This window comes from Schistocerca gregaria, chromosome 7 (genome assembly GCF_023897955.1).
Source record: "Schistocerca gregaria isolate iqSchGreg1 chromosome 7, iqSchGreg1.2, whole genome shotgun sequence".
Lineage (NCBI taxonomy): Eukaryota > Metazoa > Arthropoda > Insecta > Orthoptera > Acrididae > Schistocerca > Schistocerca gregaria.
Window position 1 is genome coordinate 117257189 of NC_064926.1, and position 25266 is coordinate 117282454.

General features: G+C 39.8%; 1 protein-coding gene across 1 annotated transcript in view; it reads left to right on the forward strand.

Moving 5' to 3' along the window:
* Positions 1-10811: 10811 nt before the first annotated feature.
* Positions 10812-25266, forward strand: part of LOC126281340 (46 kDa FK506-binding nuclear protein) — a 48507-nt gene continuing 34052 nt past the window's right edge. The window contains exon 1 of the mRNA XM_049980225.1: positions 10812-10996. Coding sequence (XP_049836182.1) covers positions 10987-10996 — 10 coding nt within the window. The 5' untranslated portion in view covers positions 10812-10986. The remainder of the gene's footprint in view (positions 10997-25266) is intronic.

A 25266-nucleotide genomic window follows, 5' to 3' on the forward strand; every position in this document is an offset into this window, starting at 1 on the left:
TTAAAACTGAAGAAACTGCAAAAATGTGGGAAATTAAGGAGATGGGACCTGGATAAACTGAAAGAACCAGAGGTTGTACAGAGTTTCAGGGAGAGCATAAGGGAACAATTGACAGGAATAGGGGAAAGAAATACAGTAGAAGAAGAATGGGTAGCTCTGAGGGATGAAGTAGTGAAGGCAGCAGAGGATAAAGTAGGTAAAAAGACGATGGCTGCTAGAAATCCTTGGGTAACAGAAGAAATATTGAATTTAATTGATGAAAGGAGAAAATATAAAAATGCAGTAAATGAAGCAGGCAAAAAGGAATACAAACGTCTCAAAAATGAGATCGACAGGAAGTGCAAAATGGCTAAACAGGGATGGCTAGAGGACAAATGTAAGGATGTAGAAGCTTATCTCACTAGGGGTAAGCTAGACACTGCCTACAGGAAAATTAAAGAGACCTTTGGAGAGAAGAGAACCACGTGTATGAATATCAAGAGCTCAGATGGCAACCCAGTTCTAAGCAAAGAAGGGAAGGCAGAAAGGTGGAAGGAGTATATAGAAGATTTATACAAGGGTGATGTACTTGAGGACAATATTATGGAAATGGAAGAGGATGTAGATGAAGACGAAATGGGAGATACGATACTGCGTGAAGAGTTTGACAGAGCACTGAAAGACCTGAGTCAAAACAAGGCCCCCGGAGTAGACAACATTCCATTACAACTACTGACGGCCTTGGGAGAGACAGTCATGACAAAACTCTACCAGCTGGTGAGCAAGATGTACGAGACAGGCGAAATACCCTCAGACTTCAAGAAGAATATAATAATTCCAATCCCAAAGAAAGCAGGTGCTGACAGATGTGAAAATTACCGAACTATCAGTTTAATAAGTCACAGCTGCAAAATACTAACGCGAATTCTTTGCAGACGAAAGGAAAAACTGGTAGATGCGGACCTCGGGGAGGATCAGTTTGGATTCCGTCGAAATGTTGGAACACGTGAGGCAATACTGACCTTACGACTTATCTTAGAAGAAAGATTAAGAAAAGGCAAACCTACGTTTCTAGCATTTGTAGACTTAGAGAAAGCTTTTGACAATGTTGACTGGAATACTCTTTTTCAAATTCTAAAGGTGGCAGGGGTAAAATACAGGGAGCGAAAGGCTATTTACAATTTGTACAGAAACCAGATGGCAGTCATAAGAGTCGAGGGGCATGAAAGGGAAGCAGTGGTTGGGAAAGGAGTGAGACAGGGTTGTAGCCTCTCCCCGATGTTATTCAATCTGTATATTGAGCAAGCAGTAAAGGAAACAAAAGAAAAATTTGGAGTAGGTACTAAAATTCATGGAGACGAAGTAAAAACTTTGAGGTTCGCCGATGACATTGTAATTCTGTCAGAGACGGCAAAGGACTTGGAAGAGCAGTTGAACGGAATGGACAGTGTCTTGAAAGGAGGATATAAGATGAACATCAACAAAAGCAAAACGAGGGTGATGAAATGTAGTCAAATTAAATCGGGTGATGCTGAGGGAATTAGATTAGGAAATGAGACACTTAAAGTAGTAAAGGAGTTTTGCTATTTAGGAAGTAAAATAACTGGTGATGGTCGAAGTAGAGAGGATATAAAATGTAGACTGGCAATGGCAAGGAAAGCATTTCTGAAGAAGAGAAATTTGTTAACATCGAATATAGATTTAAGTGTCGGGAAGTCATTTCTGAAAATATTTGTTTGGAGTGTAGCCATGTATGGAAGTGAAACATGGACGATAACTAGTTTGGACAAGAGAATAGAAGCTTTCGAAATGTGGTGCTACAGAAAAATACTGAAGATAAGGTGGATAGATCACGTAACTAATGAGGAGGTATTGAATAGGATTGGGGAGAAGAGACGTTTGTGGCACAACTTGACTAGAAGAAGGGATCGGTTGGTAGGACATGTTTTGAGGCATCAAGGGATCACAAATTTAGCATTGGAGGGCAGTGTGGGGGGTGAAAATCGTAGAGGGGGACCGAGAGATGAGTACACTAAGCAGATTCAGAAGGATGTAGGATGTAGTAGGTACTGGGAGATGAAGCAGCTTGCACAGGATAGAGTAGCATGGAGAGCTGCATCAAACCAGTCTCATGACTGAAGACAACAACAACAATGTATTAGTGTCTGTAATCCTCTATGCTTTTCGGCAGTGCATTTGCACCGGCATCATTCGCATTTTGAAAAGCACTAAATGTGTCTTGAATTAGTTGAGAAAACGGTGAGGACACAAAACCTGAATCCACAGTATTTGCAAGACTGTGTCCTGTCATTTTGTATTCCTAAGGCGAGCTGTTGCCGACCGATCGATCGATAATGCTTCACTGTTCACTAATTGTTTCACTGTCTACACCATTATTTGCCACCCACTCCATTTCCCTATGCACAGTTACCAAATTATTACTTTGAATATCTGTTAATTCAGTACACGGTGGTGCTGATAAGCTATCCTCTTCGTCACTAAAATTTCTCAATTTACTTTGGAGTCTTGTGTTAGGTTTTCCACACGCCATAATTGTCACAATATTTCACACGATAACACACTAAAGCACAATTTAAAGAGCAAAATAAGTGATCACATTAAAATAGCGCTGAAAAAATATCCAATTAATTGGATATTTGAACTTGGTGCAAATATACTTGTATGCCACATCTTTTTTGCAGTACAACTATAAGAAACTACAACTACAAAGGAGATTCTCTCTACAATTATGTGATAGCAATAAACAATAGCTGCAATAATTACACGAACTACAGAAGATTCCAGTGTTGTATCCTGGCAGGGTGGCCATATGTAACGTCCCCTTAGAAAAATTTATAAATGACAGTGCTGGTAAACCTCTTACATTATTTGATTTTCAAACAGCTGAGCAAAACATCACATACTAAGACATTTCTCTCTTTACTTATTCTGATCATCACAAAACTGCCCCACAATATTTTTAGCGCAACGCAATCTGACTTTCAATAATCCCTGCAAAACAATGGTCCTGACTAACAATAACCTATTCCTTTCATGAATCACTTACCTCACAAAAATCTTCGTTACTCGAACTACTGCAATACAGTGAGCGCCAATACTGCCAGCTAAATAAAAGGGACTAACTGCTGATAGGCGTAGTTAGCAAATGAAAGCTTTTGGTAGAGAACAAACAATATATTTACCTTAATAGTGTTCAAAAGTCGTAATATATATATATATCAGTTCATGACAGCCAGTCTTACAAATTTCCTTTTTCTGATGGACATACATCCAGACCGTCCGCTTGCAATACTCTGCCATCTCTGTTCCCCCATCCACAACTGCTGGCGGCTCACCTCCAACTGCGCAATGCTATGCACTGTTCACATCCAACTGCCCAACACTACAACAGCGAATATTCCAACAATGCCAACCAGCCACAGACTGCACACAGCACAATCAGTGAATTTCATACAGAGTGCTACATGGCGTTACCAACATAAAAACCTAAACAACCCACTCACATAGCATCATAAAAACTTAAACAGCCCACTTACACCTGCTATTGTAAAAACTAAATTATATTTCGCTTTCAGATATCTTGTCTCTTTTGGGAAGAACACTCAATGGAAAATATCCAAGTCTTCATGGAACATTTCCACTGTGCCACTAAACAAAACAGAATAATAAAATAAAGGTTAATAAAACAAAATGGACGAAATCCATTACTATAACATGAGTGAGAGCGGTGAAAATAGGTTAACTTCTGATGTTGAAAGAAGATGACATTATGTCCTCCACTCACCCCAAAGTTCCTCTCTGAAAACTTTTGACTTTGATATTCCATCCTGTTGACAGCCTGTTTGAATGGCGCAATTTGTAATGTTATGGAATGTTTTGTATTAATTATATTTACATGTGACAGATCTTCCACAAGACAAACCGGATTTTGGAAACTGGTTATCACTGTTGTGCATACACGCAGTGGCTCACTGCGGAATTGAAGCACCCAGGACAATATAAAATACTGTGCCCTTCATAAGCTATTACCAATCCAAGTTTTAAAACTATTTATTTTCTAAACCTACAATTATATTTTTTTAAAAATCAAGTGACTTCTCTGAAGTAATTAATGTTTACTTTGAACTGTAACAGCTTATAGGTATCAACACAAGAATAACAAAAAATTTAAACAAAAAATTGATATATTAGAAATTTGCATATAAATTAGATTTATTTAAGACCTTGTGGATTTTATTCATGTAAATTTTTTAAATACATAGATAAAATTTACATTTATTCTTCTTCCAATTGATAAAATTCGGAGGTTACTTACCTTTTCTGACTTGAAATCGATATTTAATAGGGTCTCATTAGCTTTCATTTGGAAAAAGCTCTTTACCAAGTAGCATTTGACACAGTGATTGTTAAAAAAATTTTAATACCACAACAATGTTGAATTCTCTTGCAACCTCCACTTAATTTCCCAGTTAAAAATTTTAAATTTGTCCATACAAAAAGCTCTCTTTTAGAGGAACTTCTTTAAATAAAGAAATGTGGCATACAGTATGATCTACCACAGCAATCATAACTAAAGCATTTAGTTCACATAAATGCTGAATGTTTCGAGAACAATGAATTCATCTGTTGCTTCATCCAATAGTATTTGTACTCGAAAGAAGGCAAATAGTTCATGAAGTACTGAGTGGTTACAATAAAGTGGAGATCATCATGGAGGTCCAATGTGGACTTTATCGTATGGCAAAGAAACTCAATAGATATGCTAAGGCTTTAATGTGGAACTGATTTATGCTGGAAAAATTTGGTTTCAGTTTTGGCCGCCAGGTGCTAACCTGGCGCTGTACACTAACTGTATGATGGCATGACATCAACACTGTCATCTGGCAAGCCATGAAGTGAGTGAACTGTATGGCTATCAGGAAGAGAGACTGTGAACTGTAAGTGAAATTGTTTTATGTGAATGACAGCAATTATAATGCTGCGTTGAGAGAGTATCGCCGACTGAAAGGTCTGAGGAGATGGCCAATGTCGTTAAATGATTTAAGGGAGATTATATAATGAAATTTGAAAACAATGGTGAGCTTGATGTGGCATCTGGAAGAGGAAGGTGTCCTATCCCTGTGGAAATTAATGACGAGGTTGCTGTTGCTGTAACTCGTCATGCATCATTCGTCCTAGGTAGCACTAATGTTCATGCAGTGTCACGAGAATTGCCCATCCCATGGTCAACAGAACGGAAATTTTTTCAGTCTGTGCAGCAACTGAAATCTCACTATTGGTAGCAAAGCTCTGAATCTGCTCTTCAGTTTCTGGCACAAATCAAAATTGATGACATGTAGCCAAATGGTGTGATGTGACACATTTTACACTACAGGGTGCAATGAATACACATAACTGCCTAATTTGGGGTACTGTTATAATATGTGTTGTGTACCACGAGCCACTGCACTTTCCACAAGTGACTGTGTGGTGTGGACTCACAAGCACTTTTATTTTCAGTCCGTTCTTCTTTTAAGAGGGCCTCTTAGGTGTAACGAGGCATCTGCACATTGTCGAGATCTTCTTGTACAGCATATGATTCCTCCTTCGGAAGAGTGCAACTGTTGGGAAAACACTGCTCTCCTCTGAGATGTGCAACACTTCATGTTGCTCACCCAGTGAAAGATCTGCTTAATGCAGCCTTTCACGAACGTGTTACCTCCAGAGATTTTCCAGACATATGGCCTGCAAGACCTGAATTCGTGTGACTTTTGTCTCTGAGGAAATCTTACCAGGGATGGATTCAGTCTCTATGTGATCTGAAGGCTAGTATGCAGGAACATGTTCCTCAAATTCCACCAGAACTGCTGTAAGCAACAGTTGATCATGTCGTTTTACGGATGTAGCACCTTGTTGACATCTCTGGTGCTCAACTGAACAAATTATGTAAGCAGCAGTTACTAATAAAATCAACACCTTTTCTGTCCACATCCCTTTCCTCCTCCATTACGTATCGAAATATTTCTATACATCTTCCTTGCGTTCACAGAGTCATGTTTGCACATGGTGGCCAAAATTGTAACTAATGTTTTTCACATAAATCAGCTCTGCATTCGAATATCTACCAAGTTTCTCTGCCATATGATAATTGCACATGGTGGCCAAAATTGTAACTAATGTTTTTCACATAAATCAGCTCTGCATTCGAATATCTACCAAGTTTCTCTGCCATATGATAATTGCAGCCCACACTGGGCATTCATGAGCGGCTGCACTTCAATTACAACCACCCAGTTTATTCGTTTGTAATGGGCGTTTTTTTTATAATTCTGATGCCAGCTTATTTACAGCCTCAAACGGTTCCCAAACAGCCAGAGTCTATACTTACCTCGCCAGACATTTTCCCTCATCCTTCAGTTGTTCTTTTTGTTGAAATATCAAATATTTTGCACTTCTCCATAGCTCTTACAGCTGCTTTTGTGACCAAAGAATTACAGAATCGCACTTTTCCTCGCTAAACAGTCAGTGATTTCTGCTTTTGAACACGAAAGTCCTTTTCATTTTAGGTGTATCTGAGGATCATTCACTTCAGTAAGCACTGGGTTCTAAAAATAAATGGATGCAAAGAAAGGATAAGTCATAAAGCAAACCAACAAATTGTCTGCATCTCCTTTGTTTCCTAGGATTTCTTTTGATCTATCCCTCAGGACTTCCAACACTCCTCTTATGCTTTCATTATGATCAGTAAGCCATATCATATTCATTGGAACATGCTGTTTAAGAATACCACACCTATGTGTAGAGCTTGAGAAAAATGTGTACATATTTTGCACAGAGCCAAAAAAGTCGCCAATTTTGTTAGAACAGTTGCTGCATTTACTCCAACAAGATCGAATAATCGTTATATGGCACAAGCAATGCTTTAGGATTTATATGCAGTATACATCTCTGAATACCACTAATGTATTCAGCTGCGGTTCCATCCTTATTATATCCTTGCCCATAACAGTACCCCAGGTTTAGACCGTCTCCTTGCAACTTGTCACAAATTGTTTCTGTAAGTTCATTAACTGATTTCACATATAATAGAATGTAATCAATAAAGGATACCTCTACTGTGCCTTCTGAACCTTCGGTATGTATATAAAGAATTACTTGATGTTTGGTGGCTATGTGAGGGCTAGTGTACTGTAAACATGATATAGCAATACTTAGTCTTAAAAATTTACTTAAATATCTCTCTTCTGATGTGATCACCAAGTAGTTCGTTTTGCCTTCGTGGAATAAGATAAGACACAACATAGCTGTCTCTTTGCTGGACTTTGTGAAAACGATAATTTGCAAGTGGATATACCTGGCAAGTAGCTTGAAAGTTTTGAGGAAGTTTTCACAGTTATCGCTTCTAACTGAGCCCCATCATGACTGTTTGACATTTCTGTAGTCGCATTTGAAGCTCTTTTCAGTTTTATAATAATTCATGATAACCTTTTTCATGGTCTAATACCCTGGGGCTAAGCTTTTTTCCATGTTTTAAAACCAAGTTGCTGTTCAAAAGAACTTCTTTCTTAAAAAGAGTGAGCAAGGAAACGAATGCACAAGTCATTTAACCGAGGATTACAACAGCCATTTTCTTAAAATTCTCTCTCCATTTTCTAACTTCATACAAAACCAACCCTTAATATTCTTCTAGTATTATCAGCAGAAAAATGCATTTTTATTCTGTAGTTCACACATTTGTCCATCAACAAATTCATTTTTCAAAGACTCACTTTCATTTTCTGATGTGTAACTGATATCACTGAAAACATGCAAATAAATATGTACACAGAGAGCGATTTTCTGCAGAGACATTGAAACAATTTCAGACAAAGTTGCCTCTGCTTCTACTGTACAGAGTGGATAGCTTTTTATGAACCGAGCGGGTACTATCAGCAGTTTTCTCCATAAATCTGTCAAGACTTCCAGCTACTTCAGCAAGCTTTCTCTGTCAAGCATTTCGTTTTTCCTGCAATCAGCACCAAATCCCTTACTTAAAGGTATTGTGGATGAGATAAATTCAGGGAAAATATTAAATAATTGCAAAAACTGTTTATAAACAACTAATAAATAAACCCAGCTACTGTGCACCTGTGTAGAAACATTTTAGTCAACTTAATGGCACAACAGAAGGCAAGATGGCACCACCGGTGTGTATAGAGGTCATGTTCAGTTAGTAGCATCTTTGGAAAGAACGCACACCAAGTTTCAGCCATATTGGTCTATTTCTTTGTGTCTGGCATTTGTGTCAATCAAGGAAGTCTATTGTCAAAAAATGGACGAAAAGAGTTTAGTGTGGTGATTGGCTCTGAGCAGTATGGGACTTAACATCTATGGTCATCAGTCTCCTAGGACTGAGAACTACTTACACCTAACTAACCTAAGGACATCACACAACACCCAGTCATCACGAGGCAGAGCATCATGTGGTGATTAAACATTACGTAATGAAAGGCAGAACGCCTCAGAAAACTAAATAGAAGCTTGATATACATTGCAGTGACTCTGCACCTTCGATGAAAACAGTTTATAAGAGGTTTCAAACTTTCTCTAAAGGCCATATGGGTACAAATGATGCTGAACGTTCTGGGCGCCCTGTGGAGGTTACGACTCCAGAAATCGTTGATAAAATCCATGATATGGTGATGGATGTCAGAAGAATTAAAGTGAGTGAGATTGCTAGTGCTGTGGGCATCTCGAATGGATGGGTACATAATATTTTGCGTAAACATTTGGACATGAGAAAGCTATCCGCAAGATGGGCTGCGCGATTGCTCACGCTTGACCAAAAAGGGTATCGTGTGAAGTGTTGCAGGGATAGTTTGCAGCTGTTTAGATAGAATCTGCAGGACTTTAAGCGTTGTTTCGTCACTGTAGATGAAACATGGATACTTTACTATACTCCTTATACCAAACAATAATCTAAACAATGAGTTACCAAGGACGGATCCGCACCAAAAAAGGCGAAGACCATTCCTTCAGCTGGAAAGGTAAAGGCGAGTGTATTTTGTGATTCACAAGGGATAATCCTCATCGCCTATCTGGAAAAGAGTAAAACTAATACAGGTGCATATTATTTATCGTTATTGGACCGTTTGAAAAGCGAAGTGCAAGAAAAACGCCGCCATTTGGATAGAAAAAGTCCTTTTCCATCATGACAATGCACCAGCACACGTCTCAGCAGTTCTGGTCGAAAAATTAATTGAAATAGGATTCCAACTCGATTCATATCCCCATATTGTCAAGATTTGGCTCCCTCAGACTACTATTTGTTTCCCAATTTGATGAAATGGCTGGTGGGGCAAAGATTTTATTCAAACGAGGAGGTGATAGCAACTAATAACTATTTTGCAGACTTGGACAATTCCTAGTATTTGGAAGGGATCAACAAATTAGAACAGCTTTGGACGAAGTTTATAAGTCTATTTGTGAACAGATGCCCCTTGTACACAACAAGTCCTGTAGCTAGCTAGAAATCACTGTTACTGGGGACACTGGTTGGGATACTTACACTACCATAACTTGTTTCTTCAGATTATTTTTCCAATGTACATCAAATTTTTTAAAAGAAGTTTGTCTTTTAACAGATAGTTCAATGGACAAATACAAAATTATGTTCATTATTTGCAAAAACTAATAACTTACAAGCAATAAACTTGCTTGGGGCAACTACTGTGCCCCTCTTAATAGCTACTGTTTCCTATGGGAAATTAACTAAAACCTTTTGGGGAACAGCAGCTTCTTTATTGTCGAGCACTGGCAATTAGAAAGCTGTAGTTCCCACAATTCAGAATACAATTTATCAATCAATAAACTTTCTTATGCATCATTCCATAATATAGAAACATTATTTACCTGTGCATTGTATCTAAAGGCTACAGGGAGACAATGGAGTCATGAAGCAAATGACAGCACTTGGTTTGTGCATGCACCATGAGTGAAACTGAGCCACTCCAATAGATCTGATATCTCAAGACTACTTTTGAGGGTAGAGGAGACCAAACAATGAACTCACCAGTCCCATTGGCTAAGGAAAGGATGGGGAAGAATGTCGGCCATGATCTTTCACCTTCCTGTTATTCGCCTGAAGCGATTTAGGGAAAACCTAAATCAGGATGAGCAGACTCGAGCTTTGAGGTTGGGGACAACCCTTACTCTTGTGACTGAGCATTTAAGATATTACTTATTGAATGAACATGAACGTAGAACGTCAATTACAATTACAAGGACACAGAGTATATAGAAGCCCTGAAATATCATATTTATGATAAAAATTGTAACATAAAATTCTTTGCACTCTTAAGGTTTTTGCCCTGGGGCAACTGCCCTATTAGACTCCCAACGGTACACCACTGTTTCAAGGCCTGAAGCGAACTTGCTAACCGAGTCAAATTTGGTGTTCCAGATTCTGATTTAGTCAGTGCAGTCACTATTTCTCTTTAATTAAATATTAAAAGTTTGGACAATACATGCTCAATCTAGTATTTCTACTTCTCATTCAATGTACAAAAAGTCACTCCGACCATATTGTCGAAAATGTTTAAAAACACAACGTAATCTGACAACCCACGCACGTATCAAAAACGATTGTGCTTTTGCATGGGAGGGAAAATCGGTTGTGGAAGTAATAAACCGGCAGCTAGAACCGGATTTGCAGATTGAATTTTGAAATGTTTCTATAACCAATAATCCAGAAGAAGTTTGGGAAATAGGTTTACGAAATCCAGTTTTTCTAGTCCTATGTTCCTCAGTTTCCACGGACAACGGATTAGTTTAAAAGTGTTATATCTATGATTTATATTCACTGGTATGTACAGCGCGCCAAGATCTTTGTATACGACTAGGGAAAGCCATTTGTATAACCTGAGGTGGTTGTGAAGTATTGTTGCTGAGTTGATTAAGGTAGCTGATTAACAAGCTATCCGCCTGTTTTTTTTTAAACTTCGCGCAAGTAATACAATTTAGAAGACAATGTTTTGGGGTAAGTGCTCAGCGTTTGTAGATTTGTTTAATTTAGTTAATTACCGGTGGTTAATGGCCTCCATGTGGTTGTGTTGTGATGTACGATGAAATTACTATGTAAAATTGCTGGTGCTGGCGTGTAGCCTACTTAAATTCGATTTGAGAGTTTAAAGTACCACATCCAATAAGTTTCCACGTCTGGATACTTTGACTATAACTTTCGGGTAACGGACCTCATGGTTTCGGGTATTGCTCAAATTGAGTCAAAAGGTACATATGCGCAGCGAGCGTGAAGAGACTACGGAAATTACGATAAAATAATAGATTATTTTAAAAAATCAGTTTTTTCCGTAGAAGTGGATGAAGAGAGATGCATATTTTACGTACCGGCATGCAGCAGAGTGGTTTTAAGACCGACACGTGTTTGCGGCCCAAGTAGTGTTAATGCAAAAGAATCGTCAAGCGATGTAACGTTTCATCTGATTCCGTATTAAGCGATACTTTTAAAGGTATGTGTAATTCGGGCCACAAATTACACGTTCAACAGTTTTACCGGACAATGTGGCATTTTGTGCTGGGTTAGCTTTAGTCGGCAGGATCGTGGAAAAACTTACGGTCATCCACATTTGTTTTCCGTGGTATAATTGTAGCATTTTGGCAAGTAATGGGATAGCACCTTCGTAAACTGCGGTGCAGATTCCTTCTTCCGCCACTCTTTCGTCGGACATCAAATGTTCGCTATTGTGCTGGCTCAGAAGGACGTTTTCGGGGAACGATTAAGTTCTTACATGCTTTCGGCAGTCGCAAGTTTATTCCTTCAGATATCCTAAGTGGATAATTGGCATCTCATTCTGAAAAATATTTATTCCAATTCGCTATCTGTTTGGCAAATCTTGTGTTTTTGTTACCGTTGTGCAATTGTTAAGCGTGTAATTCACCATGAATTACCTCAACCCTTCACCCTACTCCGGTATTTTTCGTAGTTTTATTTATGTATCGTATATATGTAAATACTTAATGATTTTCGTTATGTACTCAATCAGCTGTAGCCAATTTGTATGGCAGTTTCAGCATATTTTTTAACAAACATGCGTTTGATGTGAACCATTTTGTGACATTAAGGAATTATGCCCAAAATTAGAGATGCACTATTTGCACTGCAATTTGAAATTCCCAACTTCAACATGGAGTGAATACCAGTATTTCCATCTATGCTACAAATTAGTTTGCCATATTCTAAAATTTGGGTGGAGAGACAGGGTAAAGGGAAGTGTCCTATTCCCCCTCCCCCTTTGATTTTGACCTTTGACAAAAGTGTTGACATCACTGGTCACCGTGGCGCTGTGTTTTTTAACCGCATCATGTTTGTGGATAGCATGTTGTATTAGGTGCGAACTCTTGTGGTGAATGTTTGAAGATGTTTGTGTTGTTGGAGGAGAGTGATGTGTTGGCAGATAGTTTATGGGGGGGGGGGGATGTTAAACATCCCTGTTTATGTGAGATATCATTTGCATTGTTTTTATGGACCGAAATGTAACAGCCTTTAGATAAATAATGAATATGCTGAAAAATTTTAAGTTATTCGTTACGGGCTGTGTTGGGAAATGATATGACAAGTTTTTTTTACAGCAGTTCGACCTAATTGACAAAAATGTGGTGTCATACGTGTATCCAGAGTACGAAGTTGTCTAAACTTTGTGACGGGGTGCCACTGTAACAATATTTGGCGATCTATCCAATGGCAAACCTGGTTAGAGGGATGTAGATTGCTCATTGGGGCATTGTTAAAAGAACATTTTTAGCATTCATCTTAACATCTTTGAAGAGCCTTTTTTTTCTTCTTATTCGTTGTATGTTGTTTGTATTTTAATTAGGCAAGTTAATCTTTGGTTTTTGGATTACTTAGGTGAAGAGAACATTGTGCTATACTGTTTTGGAGTTGGTGTTTGGGGGTTGAGGGCTTAGTTTGAGCTATGTGGGTGAAAGGAATTTTGTAACACTGCATTTTGGAGGTGCATGTATTGATATTTTAAAAGATATTGAGGGCTTCATTTAAGCTATGTAAGTTAAATGAAAGGTACCATTCCTGTGGGTTTTGTTTGTTATGTCATATGTTGAGAATTTTTTTGTTTGATTTTTGCTAGCGACTAACAGAGGAGGTTGAGAAGGTCAGCCTTTTGCATGGAGCTCAATAAAGCTCAGTTGCTAGCATTGTGCCCAGAACTGATTGTGGCCTGTTGGTTCAGAGTCTGGCTGAGCAAGGTGGCACAGTGTTTAGCACACTTGACTCACATTTGGGAGGGTAACATTTCAAACCTGTGTCCAGCCATCCTGATTTAGGTTTTCTGTGATTTCTCTAAATCACTTCAGGCAAATGACAGGATTGTTCCTTTCAAATGCCATGGCTTATTTCATTCCCTAATCCAATGGTACCAATGACCTTATTGTTTGGTCCTCTCCCACAAATCAACCAACAAGCCCTTTGGTTCAGACTCCAGTAGAAGGACTGAGAGACTTTGAAGCTTCTGTGGCAAGCTAGGTTGCGACTTCATCCATAGGGTTGAAAACTGTCGGGTTCCCCTAAGTGGTCAGGTGTGCACTGTGCATCAGAGATTACTACTTAGGTAACTGACTGTGTGATGAGCACACAATGATTTTTTTAAAATTAGGCAAGCCTCAGTATCAGGGATGGGCATAAAACAATTGTATCCTTCTGTTGCCCATCAGGCTCATCTCCTGATGTAACTTTAGAGGAAAGCTCAGGTCACTTCTGTATAAGTTCCCCATTGATATTGTAATCATTAGTGGAGGCTTTAATCATCACAATTAATTGTGAAAGTTAGTTTCGTTAGTGGTGGATGTAGTAAGACATCTTGTAAAACATCACTAAATGCCTTCTCTGAAAACTAACTAAAACAGATATTCGGAACCCCACTTGTGATGAAAATTTATTGGATCTAATGGCAACAAATAGACTTAAACCCTTTGAGGATAAAACTTTGAACATAGCTGCTAAGGTTCAGTGACTGTGTCAGAATTATATTAGAACAAATAAGCCCTCGTCGCAAATATTAAGTCAAAATTGACCAGGTTTCGACGCTACTATGAGTGTCGCCTTCAGAATTAAACTAATTGTTCTAAAACATATTAGGTATATAATACATTAATAAAATTAAAGTTTTTACTGACTGGAAAGAGATGCAGTACTAGTCACATTTTAAAAAAGATCTAAGCCAGAAAGGTGACGTCATGAATAGTTGTAAATAGGATGGTGAGCCTCTAAGAGCTGCTTGTACTTGAGTGAACAAGGGTTGAACAAGACTGAGGATGTCCACATTGAAACTGGTATCAGTGACCATGATGTGGATGTGGCAGCAATGATTGCCAAGGTACAAAGGACTGCTAAAACAAGCTTAAAGATGTACATGTTCAGTAAACTAAACAGAAAAATCATTAGTATCACATTTCAGTGAGGAACTAGGAATTTCTAGCACAGGTCAGGAGTATGTAGAGGAATTATGGCTCAAGTTCAAAAGAATAGTTGACCATGCAATGGATGGATGTGTACCCTATAGAGCAGTTCATAGTGTAAGGGAACCTCCATGATATACAGTAAAGTGTTCCTTCACAAAGGAAACCTCAGGAGAATTGCTCCAATTTAATCCTCATATCACTGAAAAACATGAATGAAATAAGTGTTAGTGGTGTTGAGAAATAGCTGAAATCATTAAAATGGAACAAAGCTCCATGTTCTGATGGAATCTGTGTCAGATTCTATACTGAATTTACAGCTGAGTTAGCCCCTCTTCCAAGTATAATCTGTTGCAGATACCTCGAACAGAAAACCGTGCCCAGTTCTTGGAAAAAGGCTTAAGTCAATCCCGTCAGCAAGATGGGTAGTAGAAATAATCCACAAAACTTCTGGTCACTACCCTTGACATAGATTTGAAGAATCTTCAGAACACATTTGTGAACTCAAATGCCATGAGGTATCTTCAACAGAATGGCCTCGGTGCCAAACCAGCATGTATTCTGAAAAGATCAATCGTGTGAAACCCAACTTGCACTTTTTTCACGTGACATACTGAAGGATTTGGTTGAAGGCAGTCAGGTGGATGTAGTAGTTTCTGATTTCTTAAAAGCATTTGAGTCAGTGCCACACGTAAGCTTATTGTCAAAAGTAGGATCATATGGGGTATCAAGCGAAATTTGTGACTGGATTGAGGACTTTTTGGTAAGGACGACACAGCATGTTACCTTGGACGAAGAGCTAGGTAGATGTTGAAGTAACATTGAGTGTGCCTCAGGGAAGTGTGTTGGTACCATTGCTGTTCATGTTGTATATTAATGACCTTGCAGACAATGTTAATAGTAATCTGACAATGTTGCAGCTGGTGCAGTTACCTATAATGAAGTACTATCTGAAAGAAGCTGCATAAATATTGTCGGATCTTGATACTATTTAAAAAATAGTGCAGAGTTGAGAAATGTAAAATTGTGTACTTCTTAAAAACTAAAAAAAAGTAGTATCCTATGACTGTAATGCCAGTGAGTCACTGCTGGAATCAGCTGACTCAAATACCTGGGTGTAACACTTTGCACTTTGTAGGGATATGAAATGGAATGATAGCATAGGCTCAGCTGGGGTTAGAGCAGTTGGTAGACTTTGGTCTTTTGGTAGAATGCAGGGGAACTGCAAACCGTCCACAAAGGAGATTGCTTACAGATAACTCACAGGACGAGTTCTTGAATATTGCAGAAGTGCATGGGACCCATGCTGGGAAGACTCTTGATGATATAACTATCCCAAGAAAACCTACTTGTTAGTGTTGAGGACTAGCTTTAAATGACTCAAGAAATAATGCAGCAACCCCCTATGTATCACTCCTGTAGGGATTGTGAGGATAAGATTAAAATAATTACTGCACTCACAGAGGCATTCATTCATTCTTCCTATGCTCCATACGTCAATGGAACAGGAAGAGAGATTCTAATAACTGGTACAGTGGGATGTACCCTCTGCCCTGCACCTCATGGTGATTTACAAAGTATAGATGTAGGTATTTGTTATGTGATGCTGTTTTTCGTACTGTCATATATTTAGATAGATCCTGCTCCACTCTTTCCCGCAGATGTTAGTTTCATTTTATTGCTTGTGTGAAATATTCTTGTCGTTCTTATTTTTGTCTGCATACATGTGTACTCAAGTTATGGTCGCCATATTGTATTTGCTGTAAGAGATGCATGCCATCTTGTTAATGTCACAGGTCAAAGACTGGTGGAATCAGATGCTTCCGTAATGCTGGGAGGCATTATCCATCTTCAGTCTAGAGCTGTTACGTAACAGATTGGTGCTGATGTGTATATTTGTACATTGACTGTTTTTTTATATATATTTGTATCCAGACCCTTCAGAGTGAATCTGATGATGCCTTATACCAAAACTGATAAATGACAAGTAATGTGGACTAAGTTAAATGAGATGTTAATGTGATTGTGCATTTCTATAATGATGCCTAAATATGTTGAGGTCCTGAAGTATAGTCTGATCAAAATTTGTTGTTGGTTGCCACTTCACATGTTTGACTGGTTTCTACCAGGGGGCTCACCATCACACCCAAACTGTTCGGCTTTGCCAAATTGCCACAACAAATGGTCAGTTCACTTCCAGTTCCTTGTCTTAATTTCTTGACGTGTTGGGATACTGATTGTTGGGTCTGTACCTTTTGCAACACACACACACACACACACACACACACACACACACTAACAGAATGTGTTTCATACACAGCTGCTTTCAAACAGTGCTGTACCTTTCCACAGAGGCCATGATTCAGTGTCACATGCACACTTATCAGAGGTCAGCATCTTTAGGTAAGCTTCATACGACATTACACGAGGACAAACTTCATGAAGGCATCACGTCATTTTTGTGACTGGTTCTGCCAAGTTGTAAGTATTAATGTGGAAATGTGGAGTGGTTAGCACAGTGGCTAAGATACGTACTTGACATGTAGATCATCTTGGGTTTGAATCTCATCAGGAGCTTAAAATTTTCCGTTTTTATGCCTTTATGAAGATGGTTTGATCATTTTAATCAGTTGATTGGTTTAAATGTGTTTTTTGTTTCTAAATGCTGTCATTTTCATTATTTTATTTTTATATATATTTGCTCTTATTTTATTTTTTAAATCTTGATGTGTAGCGTGTAACCTGTGAGATTGCTAGTTGGTGTACCCAGTATGAGGATAGTTTCTGGTATGAAATGAAAGTGAGAAATTAGTTTGCTTTTAGTGTGGAAACTAAAATTTATCTGTGTTGAGTTTGTGAACAGAGCAAGCCTGATTGATAGTTATGCGGCATGTTGTTGACCACTGTTTCGTAGGTCACACATTTGTAGTTCGGTTAGGACGTACATGGAGATTTTGGTATATAAATTGATCTTCTGCTGCAGTTCAGTCGTTGGTTCCTTAAAATTTGTCAACAGAGCATCTCAAGTTCCTGTCATACCTCACATCAATTGCTGTACTTTACACGTAACAGCACCTATGCAGTGCCTGTCATATTTGTGTGTAGCCTTTAAATGATTGGCAGCCAGAAGATGATTCTTTTGTCATCCTTTTTTTTAATAATACTCTGCTTTTACTTTTTGGCATCTCTTTTTTGCTATATTTTGATCTTTAATAGCTGGTTTTACAATTTCATTCCACAAAGTACTTTCTCGTTTACTCTCCCTCTTGTTTTTCCACATTCTTGTGCACTATCCATTAATGTTTTGAAAAAGTGATTCCCCTTCTGCTCTTTGTTTAATTCCTTGTCGAATCCTCCATTACCAGAGCTTGAAAAATTTTAATTGGCTTGTTTTAGTTTACGCTACTTCATTCTTGATTGTTCGTGCGTGCTTCGTGTGCAACCTTACATGTGGTCCAGTCTCATTGTGACCATTGCCTATGTTCGATGTCAACATGCAATAACCAGTCACTGATGGCAAGTGGAATCACTAGTAGTGCAGGGTATATAAAGTTTCGGGGGGGGGGGGGGGGGCGGGGCGGGGAGACAGTGCAGTCATCATCTACCTCTACATGGATACTCTGTAAATCACATTTAAGTGCCTCGCAGAGGATTCATCAAACCACCTTCATAATTTTCTATTATTCCAATCTCGTATAGCGTGTGAAAAGAACAAACACCTAATTTTTCCACACGAGCTCTGGTTTCCCTTATTTTATCATGGTGATCATTTCTCCCTATGTAGGTAGGTGTCAACAAAACATTTCCGCATTCGGAGGAGAAATTTGGGGATTGGAATTTTATGAGAAGATTCTGTCAGTGAAAAACACCTATCCTTTTAATGATGGTCCAGCCCAAATCCTGTCTCATTTCAGTGACATACTCCCCCATATTTTGTGATAATACAAAATGTGCTGCCCTTCTTTGAACTTTCTTGATGTACTCAGGCAGTCCTATCCGGTAAGGATCCAACACCGCGCAGCAGTATTCTAAGGGAGGACGGACAAGTGTAGTGTGGGCAGTCTCCTCAGTAGGTCTGTTACATTTTCTAAGTGTCCTCCCAATAAAACGGTCTTTGGTTAGTCTTCCCCACAACATTTTCTGTGTGTTCCTTCCAATTTAAGTTGTTTGTAACCATTAATTCGTTGGTATTTAGTTATTTACGGCCTTCATATTTGACATGATTTATCATGTAACCGAAGTTTAACAACTTCCTTCTAGCACTCGTGTGTATGACCTCCACACTTTTCGTTGTTTAGGGTCAACTGACAATTTTCGCAGCATTCAGATATCTTTTCTAAATTGTTTTGCAATTTGTTTTGACCTTCTGAGGACTTTATTAGTCGATTAATAACAGCGTCATCTGCAAACAACCTAAGATGGCTGCTCGAATTTTCTCCCAAATCGTTTATATAGATAAGGAACAGCAAAGGGCCTGTAATACTGCCTTGGGGAATGCCAGAAATCACTTCTGTTTTACACTATGACTTTCCGTCAATTACTACGAACTGTCACCTCTCTGATAGGAAATCGCAAAACCAGTCACATAACTGAGATGATATTCCATAAGCATGCTATTACACTACAAGCCGCTTGTATGGCACAGTGTCAAAAGCCTTCGGAAATTCAGAAATACATAATGTATCTGAAATTCCTTGTCAGTAGCACTCACCACTTCATGAGAATAAAGAGGTAGTTTGGTTTCACAAGAATGATGTTTCTTAATCCTGTGTTGACTGTGTCAATAGACAGTTTGCGTGGAGGTAATTCATAATGTTCAAACACAAAATATGTTCCAAAATCCTGCTGCATATCGATGTTAACGATATGGGCCTGCAATTAAGTAGATTACTCCTGCGTTTCTTAAATATTGTGACCTGTGTAACTTTCCAGTCCTTGGGTACAGATCTTTCGTCGAGTGAATGATAGTTAAGTATTGAGCTAATGCGTCAGTGTACTCTGAAAGGAACCTAATTGGCACACAGTCTGGACCAGAAAACTTGCTTTTATTAGGTGATTTAAGTTGCTTCACTACTCTGAGGATATTTACTTCTATGTTACTCATATTGGCAGCTGTTCTTGATTCGAATACTGGAATATGTACTTCGGTGTCTCTTTTGTGAAGGCATTTTGGAAGGCTGTGTTTTGTAACTATGCTTTGGCAGCACTGTCTGTGATAGTATCTCCATTGCTATCGCGCAAAGAAGGCATTGTTTCTTGCCGCTAACATGCTTCACATACAACCAGAATCTCTTTAGATTTTTCTGCCAGGTTTTGAGACAGTTTCGTTGTGGAAACTTTTATAAGCATCTTGCATTGAATTCTGCGCTAAATTTCGAGCTGCTGTAAAAGATCACCGATCTTGGGGATTTTGCGTCTGTTTAAATTTGGCATGCTTGTTTTGTTGTTTCTGCAACAGTGCACTAACCCATTTTGTGTACCAAGGGTATCAGCTCCGCCATTTGTTAATTTATTTTGTATAAATCTCTCAATTGGTGCCAATACTATTTCTTTGAATTAAAGCCACATCTGGTCTACACTTATATAATTAATTTGGGAAGGGTGGAGATTGTCTCTCAGGAAGGTGTCAAGTGAATTTTTGTGCTTTTTTGGAGTAGGTTTTTGATGACTTGGGAGTTACAGTATTCAATCTTGCTACTACAACTCTGTGTTCACTAACCCCTTTATCTGTTTCAACGCTCGTTATTATCTCAGGATTATTTTTGCTGAGAGGTCAAGTGTGTTTTCACAACCGTTTAATATTCGTGTGAGCTCATGAACTAATTGCTCAAAATAATTTTCAGAGGATGCATTTCACACAATTTTGGATGATGTTTTATGCATACCTCTGGAATTGAACATTATCACCACCAACCATAATCGTATGAGTCGGATATGTGTTAGAAATCAAACTCAAGTTTTCTTTGAACCTTTCTGCAACTGAATCTTCTGAATTGGGAGTTTGGTAAAAGGATCCAGTTATTATTTTATTCCAGTTGCCAACAATGACCTCAGCCTATACCAACTCACAAGATCTATCTACTTCAGTTTCGCAACGAGATAAACTACTTCAGACAGCAACAAACATGTCACCGCCAATTGTTTTTAGCCTGTCCTTTTGGAACACAGTTAGGTTCTTCGCAAAAATTTTGGCTGATGTTATCTCCACCTTTAGGCAGCTTTCAGGGCCTATAATTTGAGCATCAGTGCTTTCTATTAGCACTTGGAGCTCTGGTACTTTCCCCAACAGAACTGCCATAATTTAGAAATGTTATACCAGTGGTTCCTGTGTCTGTTCTTCCTGTGTGCGGCATATACCCTTTGTGACTGAAGCCCTTTGTGTTTTCCCAAGACCCTCTAACCTTAACAACCACCCAGTCCATTCCATACAGCCCCTGCTACCTGCATAGCTGCCTCTTGTTTGTAGTGGACACTGACCTATTTAGTGGAACCTGAAACCCAACACACTTTGGCACAACCCTCCACTGGGCTCTGTACCAGAGGTCCACAATCAGTCCTTTCGGCTATGCTGCAAATGGTTAACTCTGCTTTCATCTTGCAAGGAAGACTGGCAACCTTTACGACTTCTGTTAGCTGCTGGAAACCAGAGAGAATCTCTTCTGCTCCAAAGTGACACACATCATTGGTACCAATGTTAGCAACCACTACAGCTGGCTACACCATGTGCTCTTCATTGCATCTGGAAAGACCCGTTCCACATCTGGAATGACTTCACATGGTATGCACACAGAGTGCACATTGGTTTTCTTTCCCTTCTTGGCAGCCTTGTCTTTAAGGGACCCCATTAAGTGCCTAACGTTGGAGCTCCCAACTATCAGTAATCCCACCTTCTGTGATTGTCCAGATCTTGCAGGCTGAGAGGTTTCCTCTGAAACAGGAGAGGCAACAGCATCTGGCTCAGTGACAGTGTCAGTTACAGACAGCACGTGAAACATATTTGTCAGACAAACCAGGGAGGCCACACATGCGGCCGCCTGGGAAGTCTTTTGCCGCCTACTGCTCCCCAGGGTGACCTCCTACTCGACTACAGATGAGGCATCAACCTCAGTGCAAGCAGTAACTGGGCTGGCCACCGGTGAGGACCGATCGAAGGACTCGGACGTGCTGGACATCCGTTGGATCCCCACAGCTGGCCCACAACAGTGATGCACGTCCACTGCAGGCTCAAGCTGTGTAACCGAAGTAATCACAGCCTGAAGCTGAGAGCAAAGTGTCACCAACTCAGTTTGCATTCGCACACAATAGCAGTCCCTGTCCATACGAAAGACAGTGGAAAACTAAACTTTGCAGATAAATGGACTACTGGCACGTGCTGTGCAGCTCTACCGTAGACCTTGGCAAAAACACAGGAACTGTATCTAATAAATTAGATTAATACGCAAAGATTCAAAAACACAACTACCGAAACACTCAGGCGAAATTAAATAATTTGCCCGATTAGTAACGTGTAATATGTCACAAAATTAGATAACTTTGTGATGCGAACAAAAGGACACAGATGATATAAAATTCGCTCCCGGTTAGGAACTCGTAAAAGTCACAATATCTGTTGCTCAGGCCAAGGTAGAAGCATTCCAAAAGGGCTAAGTTTGTAAACGTTTTCACGCTGCTGTGAGTAAAGTATACCATGCACAGCAGAATGGTGCTTCCCAAAACCAACAGTGAGGCGACTGGTGCATCACGAGCCATAAATGACGGGGCTGAACGACTGCTGTGTATGGGTGACATCTACTGAGTGGTGACAGGTGGCCTTTACAGATAAGTTATTCTCCATGGGACAGTTTGCCTTTTGCAACAATCATTGGATGGTTCAGGCTGGTGAAGGCATTATGGTCAGTTTCTTCCAAAACTTAATTGGTCTTCCTGTATGTCTGCTGCAGAAAGGTGGTTATTCAGGCTTTTGACATATATTCATATTAATGTGGCTGGACCATGTATGTAGCAGCTACTACAGTGATTGCTATCTGAAAATTCACCGGGAATGATTTTCCCATCTCACATTTCCTTCAGTTTGTTGATGTATGAGAGTTGGTAACCATTTCATACTGTCCATGCCACCTGTACCTACTGAGTTAATGGCTATCTTGCTTCTTGAAGCTGTTTTTTATTATCAAGATAGTCCAGGCTAAAAAAATCTCACCTTCAGTCATGGATGTTATTGAATTTGCATATGTTAAAATGAAGGACTAAGAAAGGGAGACATTTTTTTTGTTTTCTACAAAAAATAATCTGCTCCAAGATACAGCCCTCCAAAGATGACACTGAGCATACCATTTTGAAGATGCAAATTTTGGAAAGAGTTTTAAAATGCTGTACGTCTGGAACAGATTTACTTAGTTAATTGGTTTTTTATGTGAAAGGTAATTGCTTTATGATTACAAAGAAATCATCCAGTTGGACTTACCTGTCAGTTCTTTTATTATAGTGTTCTGAAATTTTTATAACTTATGAAAAAATTTTATCCAAAAATGCCGAACCATAAAATTTTGATTTTTTTCTCTTGATTAGTACCATATAGTTACGCATTCCTGAAAAGGAGAGCTTCCACTTAAGGTTGAACAGGTTTTATAAAAAATTCCCCTCCTGCAGGTACGGGGGTTAGAATAGGCCCAAGGTATTCCTGCCTGTCGTATGAGGCCATTAACAGGAGCCTCGCAAATTTCGTCCTTTATGGGATAGTCCCCTGTAGGGTTTGACCTTCATTTTTCAAAATTTTCCCAAAGAGGGAGCCAATTGGAGAAGTGTGCCTTAGCTGGTGCATAGTGTCCATTGTGCACTGAGACCTCTCGCATCCTTCTTCAAAGTGGATCTGTACTTCTGCTCATTCTCCAGCTGTTGGACGAGGTCACCCTCCTGGGTGCATTTTCCTCCATTCTCTGTGCAGTATTTCTGTCTGTGCTGTTGATGATAAAGGACTTCATAGCGCATTAGCGCCTGATATCCAGCACGGTGTAGCCAGTTCGTTGTGGTGGGGTCGCCATGTACCCTGATAGTTGTAACCCCCTGACCACACAGGGAGTGCTTTGCTCCCCACATATGCCAAGGAGTTGCCTATCTACCTGGGGCAACGGGACTCCCGGCAATGGCCATCCTGCCAGGTGGCCTTTGCTTCGGCTGGGTGGCACCTGTGGGGAGGGCCTCTGGTTGGAGTTGGTGGCATCAGGGCGGATGGCAAGCCATGAAGTGTAGTAAGTCATCTCTTGCTGTCCAAAATACGTCAGTGTCGGTCTTGATCAAAACAGCATCCTCTGTCCAGTTACAGGCGCTACTCGGCTGTTACAATCTGTGGGATGTTTGTTTCCATCACGTCCCATAAGAGCTTAAATATGGTCCAAGGTATCATATTTCACAGGGACCTTTTTTTGCAGTCTGACACTGAGCTGTGCCCCAATTTAGAGTGGTGAGATGTCTATTTCGTCTGGTGCGTCCACTGGAGGGATAATCAGGTTGCCACTGGTGCCTTTATCTTGACCTTTGAGGGTGACCCATTACCTGAAAAGGTCAAGCTGATGGTCTGCCTCTGTGACGTAAAGCCATATATCCCTCCTCCAATGCGGTGCTTAAAGTGTTGGAAGTTTGGCCGAATGTCTTCCCACTGTACTTCCAGCATCACATGTCGAGATTGCGGGTGCCCATCACATCCCAATACTCCATGTGCCCCACCTCCCATCTGTGTCAACTGTGGAGAGCACCATTTTCCTTGCTCGCCAGACTGCAGGATTCTCCAGAAAGAAAGAAAATAATGGAATAAAAGACCCTGGACTGACTTACCTACAATGAGGGTAATAGAAAATGAGAGGCTACGTCCTGTGCATATGTCAACCTACGCCGCTGCTACGACAACTGTTCTTCCATCTTCTGTTCCGCCGTGTACAGTTGACACTGAGCCATCAGACTCCACCTGCCCCTAGACTGGGGAGGGCGCACTTCCCTCCCTGTTGCCTCTCGCAGGGAATCAGTTGTCCTCTGCCGGCTCTGCATTGGCCATACGTGGCTAACATATGGTTACCGCCTCAGTCTTTGAGGACCCACCTTGGTGTCACTGTGACTCACAAATGACAATTGTCCATCTCTTGCTGGACTGCCCACTTTTAGCCACTCTGCAGCGGACTTTTAAATTTCCCAACACCCTACCTTCTGTGTTAGGCGAAAATGCTTCAATAGCAGTTTTAGTTTTAGGTTCTCTTCATGAGGGTGGGATTTATCGTTTGATCTATGTTTGGGCGCATGTCCTTTGTCCCTCCGTGTCTCCACCCTAGTGCTTTTAGGAAAGAGGTTTTAACGTGTTGCAGAGTGGCTGGCTTCTCCTTTTTATTTTCATGGTCAGCCAGCCATGGTAATCTTTCTTGTTTCAATCTCTTTGTTTCCTGCGTTTGTCTCTGGTTTTCTTCTGCGATTTTATCCATTTTAGTGTTTGTTGCCCTTCTGTCATTCTTGTGATTTCCTCCTTTCTTCCAGCTGTGTTTTGTATGTCTCGATTATTTTACTCCCACCCTTGTGGAATTGTTTTAATCAGAACGAGGGACCGATGACCTTGCAGTTTGGTCTCCCCCCCACCCCTCCTCTTTTAAACCAACCAATGAACCATAAGCAATTGAAATTTTTGCCGTATGTAAAACATGTTTTATCATCACATAACAGGGTTGTGCAACTTCTGTGCACTTGTTTTGCACTGAAATTGGCTAGTCAGTGAACTAAAAATGTGTTCCACTGCTTCAGTACCTTCCTTTGATATAGTGATGCCTTCCTGTTGAACCA